The sequence below is a fragment of the Chamaea fasciata genome, unplaced genomic scaffold (genome assembly GCF_029207755.1).
Source record: "Chamaea fasciata isolate MVZ Bird 193981 ecotype frontalis unplaced genomic scaffold, bChaFas1.0.hap1 SCAF_15, whole genome shotgun sequence".
Taxonomy (NCBI): domain Eukaryota; kingdom Metazoa; phylum Chordata; class Aves; order Passeriformes; family Sylviidae; genus Chamaea; species Chamaea fasciata.
This window is the reverse complement of record NW_027094100.1, coordinates 6,059,395-6,082,368: the sequence shown is the minus strand read 5'-3', so window position 1 is coordinate 6,082,368 and position 22,974 is coordinate 6,059,395. Positions and strand designations below refer to the sequence as shown.

Sequence of the window (22,974 nt, the reverse complement as noted above, 5' to 3'; positions counted from 1 at the left end):
TAAACATTTTTGTTTGTTTAATTGTCCTTTTCCTTCAGTGTGATTAGTTGGCTGAAAAAATAAATATAGATTATTGTCTTTAGTTTTTTGTATGCAAAGCTGTAAATGCTGTCCCTGATTTCCTGTTGCATTTGTTCAGGGCCAGATCTTTGTCCGTTCTCTCTCACCCTCAACACAGAAAAATCATTGCTTGCAGGCTAATGAGATTTGTTGAGATGATGTTCTAATTTCTCTGCTCAGAAACAATAAATGCCAGTACCAGCATTTCCCAGGAAGGTGAACATTTAAGCAATTTCTTCCACGGGCCAAATAGTATTTGTATGCAAATACTCCTGCATATGTACTTCAGCTGCCTCCTATTTTAGATGGTTATCTAGAAATGTATCCATTTTTATTAGTTTCAAGGATAGACTGTAGTTGATTAAAAACTCTGTAAGAACAAGGTTTGCTTTGAGATTTCAGATCACAGATTTCATGCAAGGGCTGAGCCTCTTCTGCAAATGTGGGCACATAAAATACATCCTGACCCATTTCTTTAAGTGGAAGTTTATGATAAAGGCATTTGGCCAAGTATGAAGGAGGTCTTGGGGGAAAAAAAAAAAAAAAGCTGTAAGGGAAAGCACTTTTTAAAGTGTGCTTAAAATGCATTCATCCAGGAGAAATACAAGTGTCATATCCAATTTCCACACACACAGTGCGCTACAACTCTCCACTGCAGATACTTTGTGAAGTCTCTAATGGATGTGAGTATAATGGGGAAATGAAAGGCTTGGCCCAGTGATTTTCATGGGATCATACACTACATTGGCTCGTTCTTTAGAAGTGAAATCATTGCTGAGTGTCTCATTGACAGATGGAATTAAGAATAAAGAAATAAACCTAGTGTTTCAAGCAAAACATGTATTATCTGCACAGAAGCACGTTGTCCTCCACATTTCAGAAGGCAATTTTACATCTTTTGAGGAAGAGATACACTAAGCACTCACTTCATTTCCCTCTGTCTGCATTGAATGGATGAAAAGATACTTGATGTAAAATTAGTTTTTGTAGGTCAGTGTCAGTGAATCCAGGAGAACACAAACAGGCTGTTTCTAAGGGCTCCCTCTCTAATTAAGCAGAAACCTTTCTTGGCTATTCTTGACCTTTTCTTGTCTTCAGCAAAGGTCAGATGTGCTGCAGCATATATCTTTTACAGAACATTTATCCTCTGCTCACTGTTTTTTGCCCTGTCTTGAGACAGAAAATAAAGACCCCTTATCTTCAGGGCACCCTGATTATGTTCCTCAGGAAATATTTTACACCTTCCCTGGGCTGGCACAATGGTTTTTAAGAGTCTGGTCTGCATCACAGCCTTGCTATCTCCTGCCGTGGTTCCTAGGCACCATGGTGTCCAGGTTAAGGGCAAATTTACGAGGAAACTTTCTAAGGGGTCTCTAGAAAGCAGATTCAAGCAGCATGCCCTCAACTGGTTTGGGAAAATTTTCCTTGGAGAAAAGTGGAAAAATACTGTTTATTTAACAAAGTATTCACAAGCATAAAAAATGAATAATATTAAACAATAAAACCTCTTGCTGGTCTGAAAAGATGGCAAATTCAGAAAGTCCTTTCATGGGAAGCAGCTCGGCTCGCTCAGAACATTTCTTACAAAAAGAGACAGCATCATTGCACACGCTCCAAACAAACACACTAAAAGATTCCCAATTCTGCTGACTTTTCTCTTTGCTCAGGCATGTCACCATGTCTCCAGCGGTGGCTTCAGTGTCTCATTTTCTGTTTCAGGTTCGGCTTCATTTTCAACCAGTCAAAGCACGCGGTTCACAAGATTGACCTGGAAACCGTGACCCACGTCAAGACCATCAACCTCAGGGCCTACAGCTGCGTGCCTCAGGCCATGGCATACACACACCTGGGTGGCTACTACCTGGTGCAGTGCAGGAGGAGCCGCTGGGCACCACCACAGCTGCTCATCGACAGCGTCACCGACACCGTCATCGGCCCCAACGGCGACGTGTCGGGGACACCGCACGTGTCACCCGACGGGAGGTACCTGGTCAGTGCAGACCAGGGCAGCGGCAGGATCAGAGTCCAGGCTCTGACTGTTCGAGGGGAAATCAAGTTGATTTATGACTTAAAGACAGATATACACGTGTCTGATCTCACGTTTCAGCCCTCGTTCACTGAAGGCAATCAGTACTATATATATGCTACTTCGCATTTGCAGACAGACGTGCTTTTTGTAGAGCTGTCAACGGGGAGAATGAATGTACTGAAGAATTTAAAGGACCCTATCACATCCAAAGACTGGCCCTGGAGCAGCTACAACAGAATTATGAAAGACAGTGGATTATTTGGACAGTATCTCATTACACCAGCTAAAAATTCCTTGTTTGTTATAAATGGGAGGCAAAATACATTACGCTGTGAGGTTTCAGGTATAAGGAGGGGTAACACAGTGGTCTGGGTTGGGGAGGTATGAAAGGGCAGTAGCAGTGGAGCCTTCAGCAGGCAAGGACCAATTGGACCTTTACACTGCAGGAAATGAGCAGTAGCATTGTATATTTTTACACTGGGAAAACAAAAAGAAAAAGACAAAAAACCCTGTATAGGCTTCATGGTACAACACTGGTCTACTTGCAAGTTTTATAATATAAGGTATGCTCTGCTAATAGGAAGTGGTTTTGGAGGGATATTTTTTATTTGTGGGTATGATTTGTGGTTATGAAGAAAATGCTGGGAAGAGAGTAATATCTCCACTGAGATATCATACAAGCCACAAAACCTAGTAATTCTGTAGAACAAAACAGATTTTGACTTTCCATACTGAGGAGCTTTTATGTTATGTCCAAGCATCAGTTTTCTTCCCTGTATCCCTTGCCTGTTGGCTGCACTGACTACCCCACCCCAGCCCAGGGAGACGGCAGCAGCAAGGACTATTCACCTTTGAATATTCGCCTTTGGATGATGAGGGAAAGTAAACATCAGAGCAGTTTTCAACCCAGAGAAACCTAGGGAAGCGATTTAATGAAAACTGATCAGTTTTCTCTGCAGGATGGCTTTGAGAGGATTTGCAGATACGATTTCAGAAGAAGGCATCACAGAAATAGTAACTGTCAGCTCGCTTGCTTCTGCACTTGATTTTGCTCTTGGTCCTACTGAAGGCAATGGGATAAGTCCCCCCTCTTCCAGTACATATTTGTGTGATTGCATCTGAGAAATTTGCCATGAAATATCCAGGCCATTACCCATCCAGGCCTGGGTAAAATCTGGAAAATACTGACGGGGGAGTCAGAGTTTATGTAAACAATTTGTTGAGAAGGTGGCGTTAGTCTTTCAACAGCTCGTGAGTGTGGTCAGTTTGGGAACAATATGCAAAATCTACTCTTTGGAGACAGAGAATTAGTTATGGTTATTCCCATTGGAGACAGCAACACTTCTAGAAATCGTTAGTTTCTCTCATTAAATATTTAGGAACACTGAAATCACTTGGTTCTTCATAAAATAGCAGTTAAAATAATAGAGGGGTTTTTTAATAGAAAACTCACTCATTTTCTGGGCATAGCCTTGATTTGCCTGTTTCTTTTCAGAACAACCAGGAAACAATTTTCTTTGTGAGTTTTTTTGGGTTTTGTTTTCGTTTTTTGGGGGTTTTTTCCCCGTTCTGTTTATAGTACATTTGTTTATAGTCAATTATCTTTTAGTTATGAGCAAAGACATTCATGTAAAAGCAGCTGAATTATCCAAGAATGCAACAGCTGGCATTGAGAAATTTCAGTCGAATTCCCATAAAACCATACAGCCATTTATTTGCACACTTGGAAGATATAAAAAAACTTTTCTATTTGCATTTTTCTAACTTTCTATATCCATCACCATGAAGTAATGAGGCCAAAAGCAGCTGTGGCAGCAGAGTCAGGCAAGAAATGGTGCCATCCAAGCAGTTGTAACCGTCACTTGGAAAATGGGGTCTTCACGTGGGTGAAACCTCTCTGCAGGTAAATGCAGTAGCATTGGAGCCACCCAATGGACTCTGGAAAGACCCAGCTTGGTTTTCCAAGGACCTTGTTGCCCAGAGTCTGTAGAAAGCGGCCCTTGAACACAGTGATAGGTAGTGGTGTCGTAATTATTTCCCTCCGCTTTAAGTCACCCATTCCATAACACATTCCATAACACACACAGAGGGATTTTAAGCAAGAAGGATACAGAATGACACTGGCAATCTTTGCTTTAAATGTTTAACTTTATCAGAAGAGCAGCATTTTAGCATGGCTGTAGACCTGAGGTATTTTACACCATTTCAGTTCTATAGAGAATATAAAAATCTGTTCCGACAGACAAAGAAGGGGAGCTGAATCCTATGAATTCATTAAACATGGAGTCCTTGAAATTGTCCTTCAACACCCATATGCTGAATCCTACACTTCTTTCACTTATGAGCCATAGGGGTTAGAAGAGACTCTTACATCATTGCAACACAGACATGTGAAACAGATGGGCATAGCCTTCCTTTAGTAATGCATGGTGTCCATGATTTTGTACTCATCCCATTAGGAAACATATCCCATGTCAAAGAAAGGAGAAGACCAGCTTTGTAAGTACCTTTAAATATGCACAGCTCCTTTCTTGAACAAAGCTGTATCCATACATTGCAGCCATCCTAAATGTGTTTTACCAAGGCCAAACACTGCTCTTGTGTTACCTTTTATGACTTCTTGAGTATTTTATTATGCCTATGGTAAGTTTTCCCTGTAGAGATGTTCATTGTGTCATAGATCAAGCAAATATTACTTTTTTAAGAATATTTAAAAAAAAAACAACCCTGTATATATATGTTCAGGTAAATATTCTTGAGGCTGGTTTATATATAGGCTGTGAAAGATGTGTAACAGACCTCACTTTTTCCTGTTTGTCACCAAGTATTGGAATAGCATTCACTTGAAAAAAATCCCACTTGGACCTTCCAAAGATGTTCCCTTTGTTCCCGCTCCAGCCCAAGTTCTGGTGATGTGTTTTTCTAAAGTATCCTAATGGTTATATATCATACTTAGAAAATTAAGTATAATTTAGATTGTCCACACTACTTGTGAACAGTTCCAATAACAGTCAAATCTGACATTAAAGTGCTGCACATTTGTTACTCTGATTTTTTTTTTTTTTATGACACAGAAATTTCATACATACTCAAAAAAATGTTTCAACTCATATTTGCCTTTCAACTCTGTCAAAAAGAGACTACATTTCCTTGTGGGAAATTTCTTTCCCTATCCTTTTGGTTCTCCACCAATTCACACTTAATTCCTAGTTACTAAATTATTAATTAATCATGGTGATTAATCAAAATTGATCTAAATTGAATTAATGACCTTTTCATTATCCTATCTACTCATTTAGCAGTAGGATGTTCTGACACTAGAATCATGGGAAAAATAATCCTTTGTTGTCACTAAGACTCCAGTGCCAAGATCAGATGCATTTGCCATTCATCACTGAGCTTAAACAGCAGTATGGTAGAAATGCTGTTTTGTCTTAGTATTTCCCTCAATATTTTCACTTTCTGAATGCAAGTGCCTGTTCAGAAACCATCCACTTTTAAACTGGAAGCAAAACTTACAAGTCCCTTATTTGGAATCTGTGACGGTTAATGTATTCTTATCCTTAAATACTTTATTTTTTTATGCCACTAAAAAAAATCAACAAAAGTACCAAAATATTTTGTGGGCTTGTCTGCAGAATGGGTAGGAGATGGGAGCTGGCAGGGTGGGTCGGTCCCCCCTGCAAAAGAGACTTCAGGAGGGGCCATTGAAAAACACTCTGCCTTGAAGGCCTTGGGCCATTTTTCTGCATTGACCTCCATGAACACAGCTTTGCTCAAGAGGAACACCAGTCCTGATGAACTGTTGACAGGTACTTATTTACTTGATTCATACCATGATTAGTTCTTAATTGCCAGAGAGCCTGGTAGTGTGCTGGGTGCTGTGTTAAATGGATAAAACAGGTCAAGATCTCAATTCTGTAAGGAGATAATGGCTAATTCCCTGTATGACCCTACAGCAGGTCAACAAAATGAACAGGAACACAGGAACAGAGGCTGGGGAGACGGGTGGAATAACCTGGTTATTCATAAGAGATGTGGGCATGCTGTAATGCCTTTGTATTTTTTTCCCTAAGACCACCTTTTTCCCTCCCAGTACAAAGCTTTGTGACCCTGTCTCAGGTTACAGGTGTGGCTGTCGCACTTCACTGACCCTCCAGGACCCAGGGATTTCCAGATCTGCCACATACCCTTATGACTCACTGCCTCATTCTCTGGTAATTGCTTTCTGAGAAAACTGGTGGTAAATCCTGCTTTTCTTAACAAAGTGCATTATGCAAGGCAAGCAGCAGCACTGACTTTCTGTATTGGATTGCAATTCCCACTCTGCTTCTCATCTGAAACGAGCACTATCACCCGACCCACTGCTTTGAGTATTTTCTCAAGGGGCAAAAAACAACAACAAAAAAAGCCCTAAAGTCCCTATAGCATTGGTAAGTTTTGGGTAACAGAGATCAATCTGATCTCTGAAAACAGAGAACAGTGACAGGCAGGAATCTCACGTCTGCTCACATCTGCTAGAAATCAGGATGCCCCAAAAATGCGAAGGTGCTGACCTGGGGGTCATGCATGAGTGATGGGGGCTGAGCTGAGTCTGTACTGGGGCCATCCAATGAAGGGACTGCAAATACAGACCTGACGTTATTGATTTCTTTTTTTATCCCATGCAGTGTGAGCTGGATGTGCAGCCCAGCTTAATGCATTGGCCAAAATACCCTCAATTCAGTACAGTGCAGTGAGATTTACAGCCTGTCCAAGCAGAGCAGGATGGTTTAGGTGGGACCAGTGCAACTTGTTAGGTTCTTGGCCCAATCTACTCTCTGCACCAGCTGAATTAATGCCCATTACTCAGTTCTGTGGCAGCAAAAGGTCATCACCATGCAGCCCAGAGGGAAGATGTAGCGGTGCCTTCACACTGCTGTTAATGACCCTCGGCACCTTGGCACAGGATGCTCAGGTGACTTACAGTCCTCACAGACGTGACTGGCTGCTAAAGAAGCGCTCTACCTTTGGGGTTTTTTTCCCTTGTGATTTTATTTGTCCCTTATTCCAGAAAATCATGAAAAAAGGTGAAAACTCATCTTAGTGGCACAAAAGGCTCTTGGGTGTCTCGTCTTGAGTTTAGGAAAAATGAGGGTTGTGGGTTGTATTTTCCAAATGCTTGTAGCTGAAAACAAAATGCATGAAAAAGAAAAAAATACTTTTTTTCCAGTTCACAATACTAACTTCAGAAGAAAACAAGAATAAAGAAAAGTACAGAGTCCTGGTGTGGTGCTCCTACCAAGCAATTTGCCACATCCCAGAGGCTTGTTTAATTAAACACTTCAGCACTAACCCTTGGCAGTGTGTGGTGTCTTTGACACTTGTCCAAAGCCATCAAGTGAAGGCAGTGAGCACAGCGAGAGCAGAGAGACAGCTGTGCCTCGTAAACAAGACAAGTACTAAATCAAAGGAGCAGCATCCCAGTTTCCAAAGGTCAGACCACTGGTATTTCCAGAAGCGTAGCTCCTGTTCCCAGATTAGCGCAGGTTTCTCCCTCTGTTGCACACAGATAATGCCAGGCATGGCCTGATGGCCACATCACTCCGGTGTCGTTGGATACCCAGCCTGGGAGCTGTGTGTTCTTCAGCTACTCTTCAATTAAAAGAAAGTGTAAACACAGCTGGCGTTGCAACCACCTGTAGTCACAGCAGAGCAGGGTGAGGAGTTACCTGGAGAGGAGTTTACTGCAAGGAGTATTGCAGAGGGAGAATTTTTAATGTTTTATTTAAGGCTACAGTAAACTCAATGTTAATGACCTTTCAGATACTGGAGTTTCTGTGGAGGAAAGTTCATCATTTCTTCAGAGGATTTGCTTTGAGGACTGGAAAAGCCTGGAGCTGCACTGGGTCAGGCAGGAGAACCAGGCTGGCATCTCCGTTTTCTTTAAGTAGGGCATTGGCTAGGAATTTGGGATGGTAGGGGTTTTTGAACAACTGGACTATTTCCTACTTTTAATCCCCATCCTATTTGGCACAGCTGCTCCTGCAGGCCAGTACCTTCTGTACCTGTCAAAGCTATTCTGAGCATTAACCATGAATTTTCCTCAGCTGGACATCAGCCCTGTTTTGCAGACAATTCCATATGAGCTGCTGTATTGTATTCCTCTGTATTTGGAGTGTTGCAATAGGTTTCACTCCTAGTTTCACATTGAATCCAATATAATTACTTTAAAATATAATGTCAAAAATGTTGACATTTCAAGAGTTCATGGACCACAAAGAGAGACTAACTACTGGCTTATTGTCATAGAATTAAATTATGATTTGGGTGGGAAGGGACCTTAAAGCTCATCTCATTTCAGCCCCCTGCCATGAGCAGGGACACCTCCCACTAGACCAGATTGCTCCAAACCTTGTCCAGCCTGGCATTGATGGGGCACCCAAAACTTCTCTGGCCAGCCCTCTCCCCACCCCTTTCTTTCTAGTGACTGATGTGTGGGGGTCCATCTCCTGCCAGCCAGCTCAGCTGCAGCTTGATCTCTTTCTGCAGACCATCAGCACATCAAAGCCCAGTGCAGACAGCATCGCGTGCTGTCGAGCACAGCAGGATTCCTCCAGGAAGATGCCCCACACTGACTCAGACAGCGAGTGCCAGCCAGCCCTGCTCCCTCGGCACTTTTCCTGTTCCCGAGCTTGCTCAGCACAAAGTCAGTTCTGTGTAAAACACAACTTCAGCTTTGAAGCTGGCTGGTTTTGGCATCCTACCATTGCATGCCAGCTTTGTCCCACAGCCAAAATTGCTCAGTATTTTCTATCTGTAAAATTATTTCAGTCCACTAAATACATTGGCTTCTTTAGGATTTGTTAGGTATATTTTATTCTCTCAAGGCAAGGTATTTTCTTAAGTTTAAAAACTCTTAATGTGATTTTTTTAATTTATTTTTCATATATTCATTTTTCCATAATTCCTGCTTTTTAATGGAGGAATGGGATGCATTTATATGGTATTGCCCTTTCTTCCCTCACATGTGGACCACACTGGCAAAAACCCCTACGGGATAGAACATCAAGCCCAACCATTCCCCCACCCTGCCACCACTAAACCATGTCCCTAAGAGCCACATCTATGGGTCTGTTAAATCCCTACAGGGATGGTGTCTCCACCACTGCCCTGGGCAGTCTGTACTGGGGCTGGACAGCCCTTTCCATGAAGAAATTTTCTCTAACATCCAATCTAAACTTCCCCAGGTGCAACCAGCTCTCACCACACCTGGCACCAGTCCCTCCACAGCTCATTCTGGTGTCAGAGCTCCTAAAAGCAACAAGGTGAGCTCCCAGTGTTCTCAAGCACATTATACTCTATAGGTTTTTGTTTAAGATTAGCTGGACATGTCTCTGTATTTATTTTATAATTATAATTTTGGCTTGGGAAAAATTGCTCTGTCTTTACATGGAGCTATTGTAATTCTGAGACACAGATTGCTAATTATCAATATGTCTAATAGCATCTTTGTAATAGTCCTAAGGCAAAAATATCCCGCTTTTGACAAGCACTTTTTGCTGAAACAAATTCCATTTAATTAAGATGTGAAATCTGGACTGAAAGACAGCCTAGCTTATCAACAATATTATCTGCAGCAGATACTGCTAGAGGTTAAGTTTTGCATTAAGGCTAAATGATAAAGGCCAGGAGCTTTTGGGAAAATTTCTTAAGCTCCCCTGTATAACGATGTTAAGCTGGCTCATTTTCTTGAACAGTATTTTGCTTTAGAAGCTCAAATCAATGTTGATGAAAACCCTCGATTTGACAGCTTTGGAGGCTAAAATCCTCTGTACCCTAAAAACTCCTTTCACCAACACAGGCAGTTCTGTGTGCCCTGCCCCAAGGTCTGGAGAGCCCTGAACCCCCACAGAGGTCCTTGTGGGAGCACAGGGGCTGTGTCAGCAGGACCATCACCACTCCTGAGTGCTTCTCATAACAGGTTGGAGGTTAAAAAACCATCCCTCCGTGAACCACCTCAGCAGAAATCATGGGCTTCCTCCCAGGGATGTGGACGTTGCTGTTCACCACTCGTCAAGTGAGGCTCGTTAATGCACGGGGGGGCTCTGTGCAAAGCCAGCAGCTCAAGGTCTGCAGCATCCCATATGGCAGTAAAATTATTCAAGGAGAAATTATGCAGACAGTCAACAAGTTCAAGCTGCAATGAATTATGCTGAAAACATCAGCACAAGTAGCAGTAAATTCGTGTTAACGGTCAACGAGCACAGTTCACTTATTTTCTCCTGTTTGAGGCCCTGGGGGCTCAGGGATGTTGGGATGCTCTAACAATCATCCCGTATCTGTGGCTCGTACATTGGTCTGTGACAGCACAGTTAGCAGGAAAAAATGTCTGGGAGTTACAGCCATCAGGCAAGGACACAGCACTTCATCCACTGGAAGCTCATCCACTAGTTTTCCAGACAAAACAGAAGGCAAGCGTGGGAGGAAAAAGGGCATCAGGGAAGGTGCTGGCTTTTCTGCAGCTACAGCTACAGGCTGACTTCTAACATGCTGCAGGGGGGAATTGCTTCCAACAAACAGGGGGCAGGGTTAGATTAGTTATTAGAAAGAAGTAACCACATGTGAGGGTGGCAAGGAACTGTCATAGGTTGCCCAGCAAAGCTGGGAATGCACCATCCCTGGATGGATTGAAAAAGCATGTAGATGTGGCACCTGGGAACATGGTTTGGTGGTGGTCTTGGCAGTGCTGGGTTAAGGGTTGGACGGGATGATCTTAGAGGTCTTTTTCAACCTAAATGATTCTGTGACTTTGAATAAAGCACAGGTTTTAGAAACTATAACCAGGTTTGTGTCAAGCATCTTTAAAAACATCACCAAAGCAGGAGGGCTGCTGATACAGTCATCGCACATCAGGCAAGGATAAAAAATCAGTTTGTGTTTATTTAAATCCTTGCAGCAATAAAGTCAAACCCACTGGCTGTGGTTTCCAAGTATTTCTTTGAGCCAGCCAAGCAAATCCCTGAATTATCATCTTCAGCAAGCAGAAAACAGACACACTATTAAGCCAGGCTGTAAATATCACTGAAAAGCACACCTTGACTGATAAATCAGGAGCTGTGGTGGCAATGGTGTTAATGCAAAGTGGCCCAAGAGAAAATGAGCATTATTGCTCACTAGGGGCAAATAATGTATTTGTGGTGTTGCAGGAGGGAGGCAGCTAAAGGATGCTGGTTGTGTAGCACAACTTGCTCATGAAACCCTTCAGACCATTGCCAAGAACCTCCCAGTTGATGGGTAGAATTGACAGATGGAAAGATTTACACTTCTTTTCACACATCCTTGGGGAGGTTGGGATGGTCCAGAGCATGCTGTGAGTTTGCTGAAAACTCAGTGTCAGAAAAAGCTGTGGGTCACCCAGCCCTGGGTCCAGGCTACCAGTTCCCAGATCACCAATCAAGCAAATACGGCATCATCAGGAGTTTGCAGTCTTTTCACCTCAGAGCAAAAATAAAACCTTATGACTGGCTGGAGCTGTGTCTGGAGCTGGAAGCTGAAGGAGCACATGAGCTCCAGCACCAAGGAGGAAACCTGTGGTCCTGCACTGCACGAGGCATGTGGGGGTCCCAAAGACACGTCAGTAACCAGGGAGGGTGTGTGTATGTGTGTGACTGAAACCCAAAGGTGGTCCATAGGTACCCCAGAACAGGAAAACTGGTTCCACTTCAGTAGAGTGAGTCTCAATAAAGTGATGTGATGTATAAAGACATGAAAAGGAATAGGAAAAAGTAAGGAAAGTTTAGTCTAGAATTTACTGAATTTGATAGAATATACATTGCTGTCAACTCTAGTAATATTGGCATTTCAATTCATTAAAAGTCCAGAAAAATTAGATGTTTGTATTAATTTTAAATAATTTCTCCTCTTTGACCTAGCCTAATTTATCATATTATGTTTCTCTGCAGTGCTTAGGTGAGCTGCTGTTTAAATGAACCCAAAAGAATATACGAGTAAAATATTAAGTAGTTGTCATTAACAAAAAGGTCCATTAAAATCCAGGACCACAGTTTTGTGCAGCTATTTTTGCCATAACAAACACAAACTATTTCCTACAAATGTAGGATTTGTGTTTCTTGCTGTATTAAAGCAAAAATACCTTGTGACAGTGTTTTCACAAGTAAGACATGAATTTGAACCATAGTCACTGCAAAGAAGAAGAAGCAGAAAATGGGAAATTTTGTGTCTCAATATATAACCCTTATTCAAATAATATTTACTCTTTTTTTTCCTATTAAAAAACCTCCTATGTTTCTGCCATTTTATATATTCATTTTCTGATTTTTGTGTGGTTTTTACGAGTAGCTACATTTTGGTTGTGAAAAGAGACTGGATAATCAGCAAGCATCTTACCCAAACATTCAAATATTCAATTCTGGGATTTTTTTATTGACATTGACATTCTGACATTGTTTGTGTCTGCCCTGAGTCCAACACAGAATAACATTTATGCACTCACTAAGAGTTACAGGTAACCCATGAGTAAGCTTCTCTCATAACTGCATTATTCATTTCTCCATCATCAGAAATAGATAGTGTCAGTGAAGGCTGCATAAATTATGTTTATCCAGCAGGCTTAACCAAAGATATAAGAATCTTGCTAAGGATATATTAATGTGGTTGTCAGATGGAGAGAGGAAGAAGGAGAAAATACAGGACTTCCCTGACATCTGGAGCAAATCAGATACAGAATGGAATAAACTGGTAAAGACAATGTAAATATGAACTACAGCAAACATAACCCCAAAAGATCCATCCATTCTAGGATCCATTCTAGGATCATCCATTCTAGGCTGCTCCTCTGGCAGACTCCAGCAAAAGCCATTACTGTAGTTTAATAATAGGATAGATAGATAGATAGATAGATAGATAGATAGATAGATAGATAGATAGATAGACAGACAGATAATAGATACATAATCAAGTGGGTCTCCAAAGATGATATGGATTATCATTATATTTAGCAGCCAGGACATGGCATGCAGCAAAAAATGTTCATTATTTCTCGTACAGCTCCAAAGTCTGTGGCAAGGCATTTCTGCTGTTTCAGCTCTTCCTTATTAAAAGATTTTATAGAAGACTCAATTTAAATGTACTCTTCTACTGCTCCTGGCCATGGTTTCCCAGGTGCACAGGTTGACTCGTAATGTCACAACTACCATCTGTTGACTGTCTGGGGTGTTCAGGAAGATCTTTCCATGTGGTCTGATTTGATTCCTGCCTGAAAACCACTCTCCTTCCTTTGGATGACATCCAGAAAACACCTGCTATTTTTCATTTTGAAATACTGTTTGCAGCTTGCTACCTGCTGGCTGGAGAGCTGAGAGATCCTTGGGGAAATGAGTGACATCATCATGAGCCATTTATCATAATGACTCAGAAAATTACAGGATAAGATGTACACATTAGCATGACAATAGGAAGATGGCTCACTTGCTCTCCTCATCAAGCAAGTGGGACTTTCTGCCCCAAACCAAGGCCCCTCTCACCCCACACTGATCATGGTTTGTAGAGCAAACCCAGTGATGGACCCAACCTCCTTCACCCCAGTTCAAGAGCCAGGAGCTGAGAGCAGGAGAGAGGTGGCACTTCTTTAGCTTGAAAGCAGAAAGGTCTGTTATGTGTGAAGAATTAGTTAAATATCAGTAAATAAACACAATTTTATCCATCAGCTAAGCCTACAAAGGCCGGACTCATCTTGGAGCATTCCTTTTGCTCTGTGCTGCAAAATCTCTGCAGACACCCAGCAGGAGATGGACCTTGTGATAAGGGGCACATCAGAGATGTCACAGCAAAGGGCTCTCCAGGGCCAGCTGGGCTGCTGGGAGCAGCAGGACTCTGCCTGCTGACAGGTGAGCAGGCAGAGGGACAGAGATGCACAGCAAAATATCTATAAATAAAAGCCACAGCCCAGTGAGCTCTCCCTGCTAGGCTGTTGCAGCCCATCTCTAGATATGTCTGTGTGTGAGTACAAGTTTTGCCTCTTATTCAGTAGCAGCTCAGAGCTCAGAAAGGGACCTCTGCCATACTGCCTTGTAATATAATAATATATGTGTAATATCTGAAGATCAAGACCATTTCTCTATTAAATTGGATAACAAATAATTAGATAATTTTAATTTACTCTATGAATCTTGTAGAGAGTAAACTGCTTACGGGCAGCTAATGCAATAAACTTACTTTATAAGCAGAGAGCAACATCTGTTACCACGAAGAGTCTGCAGCAGGCATTAGGATTCTGTGCACACCCAGCCGTAGTTAGAGTAAATGTATCATTAAGTTGGTATCCTTTCCTATTCAAAGCACACTTTTCAAGATTTATGTACTGCAGACAATGAGATAGCAGGAGAATCAACTTGTGCTCAACTCGTCTTGCATTCAGCCCCTGTCCCATGGCAAGATAACTATAATAAAAAAAGTAAGAGAGAGCATGGAAGCTAGGTCACTTCTACATGTGACAAAGGAAATACAGCTCCAGCCCCACACCCATTCAAAGGAATGACAAAACGGAAGCTGTGCTGAAAGGGAGTCCTTAAGGACACAAAATCAAGCACTGAAAAATCAAGCCTCTTCATCAGTCTTCCTCCCAAACTTGCTGCTGTCAGGGATGCAATTACAGGGAGCATCCCAGGCCTATAAGGAAAAACATGAGTTAATAGGACTTCTAAAAATTCTTCAGTATCTTAACTGAGTATGTGAGAACTGGATTTTTTCCAAAGATTTGTAAACTTAATGAAATAGGCAAACAGGAGTGACAGAAATGGATGTATGTTGTAAAAAGATCTACTCTGCCATGGGTGTGACATTACTATTCCAGATCCAAAGGATGCTACGAAAGATCAATTAATACATTTTCAGTTGGGAAAAAAGAATATATTAAAGGGCACATGTCAATCCATGCACTTCACCTTTTTCAGTGTCACTATGACACTGCATTGTGCCCAGAAGTGACCAGTAATTTCTTAGGTGCCCTCATGGTTTGAATGGGGAAGAAACCTGGTTCTTGTCAGATGGTTGCCTTATTGCCATTGACATCGCTTGCCTAGATTTCTAACTGAACTGGCAGCACAATATAAAAATAAAATCAAATCAGCCGAGCAACGCTATTGTGCATTTTAGCAGTAATAGAAAACCACATTGTCCCTTCAGGCAGATGAGCACAGCACTAAAGATATCGCCTGATGTCATTTATGTGAAAGTTGCATTTTTATTATAAATTAATCTACCGTGTCAGTCACACATGCAAAGCCTGTCAATGGTCATCTCACACACCAAGAAAATGAGCCTTACTTGCTTCTTGATTTTGCAGTTGCTGACTTCTCCTGTTTAAGTGGAACTCAACAAGATAGGATTGATGGGCAGAAGTTTGGTAACAGCAGTGAGAAAGAGGGACAGCACCCAGCAGGAGCACAGGGCTGCATCATCCATGTGTTTCCTGTGTGTGAAACTCCTGGAAGGTACATGGGAGATTATTTGGGAAGAAAGAATTTTGTACCTGAGCTTACACTACCATCATGGGCTCTTGCAATCCCCCTTTCCTTCTTTGTAGACTCTGGGGCAAGTCCCAGTGAGGGTCATTGAGTTGTGTCAACACCTTCAACTTTGTGCCAATGTCTTCCCTCCAAGAAGATTAAAGACTTTGGGGAGAATGAACTTGAACATTTGAAGCAAAGATAAGTAAGTCAACACAGGAGCAACATCATGGCCAGCTACCCAACAAAGCTCCCTCCTAAATTATGTGGTGGAAAAATCCAGCAGACACCTGATTGAATCTTCAGTACAGAACTTCTAGAGAGTTCATGTTGAGTGCTAGATAAGATTCAATCCAAGTTCTTTGGCTGCTGGAAGGTGTCACCTATGCTGTGTAAGGACACAGAGATCCTGACATGATGGATGGCTGAGAAATGACCATGAAAATGCCTGTACAAGGTCACTGCGATTGCTAGACACCAACATTGGAGCCAACTGCATCTTAAACACACAGCACAAGGGCCTGCAATGGCCGAGGGACCAGGGAATAATGCACTGAAACCTTGAAAGTTTTAGCCCTAGTTATAGACCTTGGTCATATTTCAATGTTATACCCAGAAATGAGCTATAAAAAGACTCTTTTTTTACCTCTGTAAGATTATTCCATGCTAGACTAGATTTAGTAAAAATTCCTAGGGTTTTCAGCACCAGGGAGCCAATCCCTGTGTATTTTCTCCCCTTTTCCTGGTGGATGGGAAGAGCCTGTGGTGTCCTGTATTCTGCTCCAGGTGGGTGCCCACTGAAGAAGATGGAGGAAAAGTGCAAGATTCACTTTGACTCTGGCAGTTCACTTTGACTCTTACTAAAAGTTTTCAAAGCAAAATTTTGTTCACATCTCAATGTGGAGCTCAAGGTCAGCATCTGTCAATGTGCTTTTTTTAATCTCATTGTTCTAGAATCACAGAATTGTTTGCGTGGGAAGGGACCTTGAAGATCGTCTCATTCCAACGTCCCCACTGGGGACAGCGACACCTTTCACCAGACCATGTTGCTCCAAGCCCCACCCAATCCGGTCTTGAGCACTTCCAGGCATGAGGCACCCACAGCTTCTGAGTAAAATACGCCTCTTCCCCAGAAAACTGAACCAAGAAAAGTTCTGAGAAACCTTACAACTGCAAACACTCTGAGGGATGGCAGCCACTTCTGTTACTGAGTATGAGCCTTATGCACAGATGCTGAATTCTACTTTGCCTGTGTGATCCAGGAAGAGCCCCAAGGAGAGGGAACCTGAGTCATTTTGGGAGAAAATGTGCATCCACAGCCCTAAGCACAGGCCTGTCTCTACTGACATTGCACTTGAACTCATCCAGCTTTAGATAGTCCACATACTAACCCTGTGATCACAATGCTCTGACTATGAAAACAGGTTTGAATATGGGGCTGCACACTCCAGATTCGACTCCGTTATCTGTGGTTGGGTCAAGTGGTGTAGAAATACATGTAAAAGAACTGTCTCAAAACAGCTTTCAGCCTCATAGGCTATTCAGAACAGTGCATACAATTCCTGTACGTGCAGAAAAACCTTTGAACTGTGGCACAAAATGCTCTGAGTGGCGGGAAGGAGGGAGCAGCTTAAGATGCACTGAAAATTTGATAACTGGATTAGGCACAAGAAAGGATTTCCTGAGGGGGAAAGAATCCACATCTTCTCTACTGAGAAAGATTTCTAGACCAATCTCATTTATCATGCATTCATTTGTTGAGTAAATATTCATAATATATAACTGCTAGTGTCACTTTAATATTCTGATTAGCATGGTACATCGTTTCATCTGTCTAGATAATGGTGAAAGTCATACTAATCGAAGTAATGTTGTGTGTCAAATGATACAGAGCTGATTTACTTAAGACTTGAATGTCTACTCCAATTAACTTCCAAAGTACATTGCACTGAAGTTCCTTTTTCTGTTTTTTTTTCTTATTAAATAGAATACATAAAAAGTATGAGCTGCAAAGCAAGTCCACCAAAGTTCTCTTATATTACCTCTCAACAAATCCACTGACCTTCAGCCAGCCATTTCCAAAGCAGAAAGAAGCCTGAAGAACTCCTAAGAGTTATCTTCTGCTCCTGTAATAAATTCATATCTATTTGCAAACACAAGCTCAGGGGGCTGCCTAGTACAGATCTCAGGCTTTTCTGTACACTGCTCAGCTGTTACAGCAAGCAGCCCTTCAAGAGAGAATGAAACTGTACATGGAATAAAAGATGTGAGAGATATAAAGTTCACATGGTTGAGTGAAATCAGATCATTGTATCTAAACTGCTTTTTTAATGCTGCTCTGTGTGTTTATAATCCATCTTTACATGGCACACAAAAAAGCACCACTCAGGTGGATTACCATTGAAAGTCTGACCTTATTAACACCCGCTCTGTCTTGTCATTTGCACTAACACTACTAGAAGATACTGTACCAGCCACCCCAATATTATTGCATTTCAGAAGTGAATTTGAAAAGTAGTTTACATGACAATCAAACATCCATTTCGGGCCAAGTGAATGCAATGAATAATGAGATACAAGGCAACTTTAGCTGGCTCTAACAGTAAGACAGAATTACTTTGGCCACATAAGTTTTGAATGAATTGAAATAGAACAAAATATTAAATGGTTGCATAGATATTACTTGAGAAAAATGGGGGGAAGCATGAAAGTCTGTAATCCCAGTTAATTTTATTTTTAAATAGCAAAATTACTAGTTCAGGTGCCTGCAAAGTGCTTGTATCTCCAGCCTATAAAAATTAACTGTAGGAACTGTAGGAAACTAATCTCTGATTCAAAGCACTTCAGCCAACCCCACACTCAAACCTAAACCTATTCACACTGGTACCACATGAGCTGAGCATTCGTTCATATTGCAGTGATTTTTAAGGGGAATTTAGATACAGGCTTCAGCACTTTGCAGAATCTGCTCTCAGCAGATCTTCTGGACTTCCAGCCTACAGTGTCAAATCCCAAGAAAGAGTTCATGCAGTATTATGCAGTATCTACAATGTCTAAGTGCAAAGAAAGGACAAGGGGATAATGGTAACTGGATCCTGTGGGTGTCGTCGGGGAGCCACCGCCACTCCTGTGCCCACAGACCCAGCCCTGGGTGCTCTGTTGCTGCCAGCCAGCTGCTCCTCAGCATTTAGTACCTCTTTAAATTCTTCTGTTGAGGCAGAGAGTCCTGAGAAAGAACAAGTAAATATTTAATCTACTGTCTGAGTTTTAACAGGTAGTTCTGGGGAGAGTTATTGAATTTTTATTTCGAAAGACGATTTGTGCTCTGAATATCAGAATGTGGTGCTCACACAGGGGTGTTCAGAGAAGCAAGTTCTCCCCAGAAATACTCAAATTACCAGCATTTCAACTGGATTTTTAATGACTCTTTTTTGAACTGAGGGGACTTTGTCAGTATTCATGCAATGGACTGGTCAGGGAAGCTGCAACAGTATCACTGTCTTTTCAAAGCCAGGAATGCAGCTGATTTGCACCGTTCAGTCACCAATAGCAATATCAAGTACAGTTCAATCAATAGTAGCTGACAGCTCTGGAATAGTTTTGGCAGTGCAGACGTGCACCCCAGCACAGGCTCTGTCAGAGCATCAGCACAGTCTCCACTGGGCTGCACTCCCACTGGCTCAGCCTCGGCCTCACGAACCTTCCAAAGGACACAGGAGAAGAGACTCAAGCCTGAACTTCCTTCTTTTTAATTAAGTTAATTCCTCAGGTTACTTTAATTGAGTAATTTGTATTTAATTTCCTGTTCAAGGGGGAGAAAGGATCAGGAGAAACAGATGTTGCCCCCTGCAGTCTGTAGAACAAAGAGAGCCATGAAAACTCATCTGTCCATCTGATTGCTTTTTTATTAAGTAACACAGATGCTGGGAAGGTGGAGAGAACTGAGGCAAAACGTTAACTTCTGCTTTGGGGTTTTTTTTCCCCATTCTGCTTTGTATTAGCTAAAATAAGATGGAAAATTAGGTAGTAACCTTCTTTCTCTTTCAGCCTTTGAATACGCGGCAAACATCTGGTTTGTCTTTTTTTTCTGACATGAGAGGAAAGTGCAACTAGGGACTTTTTGCAATAACACACTGATTTTTCTAAAGAATGTTTAAACAAAAATTTATTTATGTGCATCATTCGTAAAGGATTCATGTTTCTGTTTCTTGTAGAAGTTCAAAGTCATAACAGCTAAAAAAGGTGCAGAAAAGATTTAATACAGACTGACATAAATGTAAGGTTTGGCCACACTATTTGAAAACTTGTCAAATGGTGTAGTATTGTGATGTATTCTCTGTGCAGCTCTGTAGGGGTTGCAAATGCAAAAATTGCCTTGGGTTGCAAAGCAGAAGGAACAGGAATGCTTCTGCATGAGATGGGGCAGGGAGGGAGGAAAGAGAGGGGAAATTCTTCAGATCAGTTTGGTTTTAGCCATTTTGTCAGATTTGTCAAACACAATAACAGATTCAAAAGATGTAGAATTGTGCAGAAACATTTATAGAGGTTACATGGGAAATGGCCTCTTCTGAACATGAAAATCTATTAATCTATTTCTACAGCTCCCTGACTGTGATCAAATGAGTTTAAGATGATACAAATGGTATTGTGGTAACTGTCCTTTGATTTCAAGTCCAGTCACTGTGTAATGAGGGCAGCTGAGAGCCTGAAGGCTGAGCCTAGAAGGACCATTGAGGGCTGATGCTGAAGCAGAGAAGCCTTGGCCATCACTTTGGGTCAGCACGGTGTCACCCTCCCGGCTTTGCTCGGAACTTCCCCCTTGCAATTTCTTCACCAACTCAGCCATGTCTGGTTAGAGACTGTTGTCAGCAAATTTGGTTGAAGACCCTAAGATCACAAAATCATGGAATCACTTGACTGGAAAAGAACTTAAGGATCATCAAGACCAACCATTATTATCTCTTTACTGAACCATTTTCGCTGAGAAATATTCTGACTGCACTTTTCCAGCTGGAGGACATGTCAATCCTACACCTTGTCTATGTAAAGATCTTTTTATCTACTTGGATTTCACCATTCTGAGAGCAGAGTGAGCTATACTTACCCCCAGCTCCAGGGGATCAGGGATGCTCAGACTTAGAGGTTTGCAGTCGATTTTCTGGTGAGAAAGAGGAGAAAACACCTGGAGGAGCAGTCTGCTGGCTTTAATGGGAAGGAGAAAAGTCATAACCTTGCCTTGAGAAAGTGTGCAAGCATCACATTTCAGGGAAAAGATTGTTCTGCTGGAAGAAAATGACATCGTTTTCTTCAATAAAAAATGTATTTCAAATTACTAAAATATGTGAACCATTCTCTTATATTCCACTAGCTCCAAACCATAAAAATTTATAGCTGAAGCCAACTCCACATCAAGCTGATGCTGGTAAAGGAGACTAGACCATGACTTGTTATGTAAATAAGCCCATAAAAGTCTTGAGATTTTACATGAAAATCAGATCTGCAACAACCACTCTGCCTTAGCTCTTTGGATTGTTTAATTTGTATGTACATGATTATGCAGCATTATTATACAGAGAAGGCAGTTTACAAACCTTTAAGTGATCAATCAGTTAAATAAATAAAGCATCTCTGGTGATGCTGTACTAACTCTTTAGGCAGTGCCTCATCCTTCTGTCATTAACATAATCAGCTTGAATAATGTTTTCACAGCAATTACCACCAGTGGGTCAATGTCTGCTATTAGCAAACTTTCCTCCATGGATCATGAACATAATAAAGCATGACAGCCCCAGAAGACACTGGGTGTCAGAAGATTTTCTCTAATATCTGTGCCAGGCTGCTTTAACGTGGCACATATAGCAACAATAGATTGTCGAGGATCACTCACTGCAACAACAATTCACAGTCTCAGTGGAAGTTTTCTTGTTTTAAGAAGTTCAGCAAGTGTTATAAATCTGTAAATTATATCAGACATAAGACGAAACCACATATACAAAAGTGGATTGGCACAAATAAAAGTTGTCCCTGTTCCGAAATGGTTTTTTCAATCTGGATTTTCTTTCCCCGGGTTGTTACCTCTTGGCATTAGGTCACATGGGGTAAAGCTGGCACCAGCATTCAGGCTTTAAAGCAATTTGTGGCAGAAGAAAGGCCAGTAAAATGTTTTACAAAAAGCCGTACTTGGTCACTAAACTTATTTAAAAGCAATGTGCTCTAAACTTAACGTCCCAAGGTTACCTGGGCTTTCTGAAGGTTAATTGCAGTTGTTACTGCATTACTTTCCAAACTCAGATTATTCATGCCTTGTACGCTATTAATCCTGCAAAGTCAGATTAGAGAACTCTACATGTAACACATGCATTTTCCTAATTCAAATATAGAAAAGTGATCTACAGACACTCAACAGCTTCCAATAGCTGGAAAATGTGTATCATAGATTGGTGGAACTGATATTGCAGACTTCATGCCAGACCTCGGGGGGCATGAGGGCAAGTGTGGGAGCAGAATCCATCTGTCAGTCCCAATGAGCACTCCAGAGTTTTCACTGCTCCAGCAGGAAGCTGTCAAAGCAATGGGGTGACTGGAAAAGGTAATGCTGCAAAATTTTCCATTGAGAATGAAGTAGACAGTTTTCTCATAAATACATTTTGGGGTTTTTATTTTCTTATGCAAATTACATGTGCAGATAAATCCATCCACAGAAGTAAAAAACCAAAAAGTAAAAACAGTTCCACAGGTATAGGTTACCCTTACATCCAGCCTAGTGGTTCGTATTTGTGACTTTGTGCTTTGCAATAATTTCCTCACTTCTTTCCAGCATCAGCCCTTGCAGAGTGAAGCCATCAGCTTCTTCAGGCTGGGAAAGGGATCTGAGCCTTTCAACAGGTGAAAGGACTGCAAGAGCCAGTTCAGCCTGCATGGTGAGCAATACTTCCTTAGTAGCAATGTCAGATTTCCTGGAACATGTGATTTTAGTGAATAAGCTGAGGAAACAAAACAACAAAAAACAAAAACAAAACCAAAAAACCAAAAACAAAACCAAAACCAAAACAAAACAAAAAAAAAAAAAAAAAAAAAAAAAAAAAAAAAAAACACAACAACAACGAAAAAGACAAGTTCCTACAAGCACATGGGTAATACCTGAAGTCTTCACTTGAAAATAGATTTTGCCTTAATTTTAAAATTCTTTTCTACTCCCATTTTGAAGTAACAACCATGCAGGTCTCATTATAATATACAGTAAATTCTTGTATTTAATCTGCAGAATTAAACATGATTGGTGTGATCAGGAATTTGAAAAAGCAAACCTCACTTCTGTCTCCTCTTTTTGGAAACATTTCAGCTATTTCCAGTTTCAATTATTTTCAATTCCACCAG

General features: G+C 41.4%; 1 protein-coding gene across 1 annotated transcript in view; it reads left to right on the top strand.

The window, feature by feature from the left end:
- Positions 1-5,270, top strand: part of FSTL4 (follistatin like 4) — a 212,119-nt gene extending 206,849 nt beyond the window's left edge. Inside the window, exon 16 of the mRNA XM_066196935.1 lies at positions 1,780-5,270. Coding sequence (XP_066053032.1) covers positions 1,780-2,476 — 697 coding nt within the window. The 3' untranslated portion in view covers positions 2,477-5,270. The remainder of the gene's footprint in view (positions 1-1,779) is intronic.
- Positions 5,271-22,974: the final 17,704 nt, after the last annotated feature.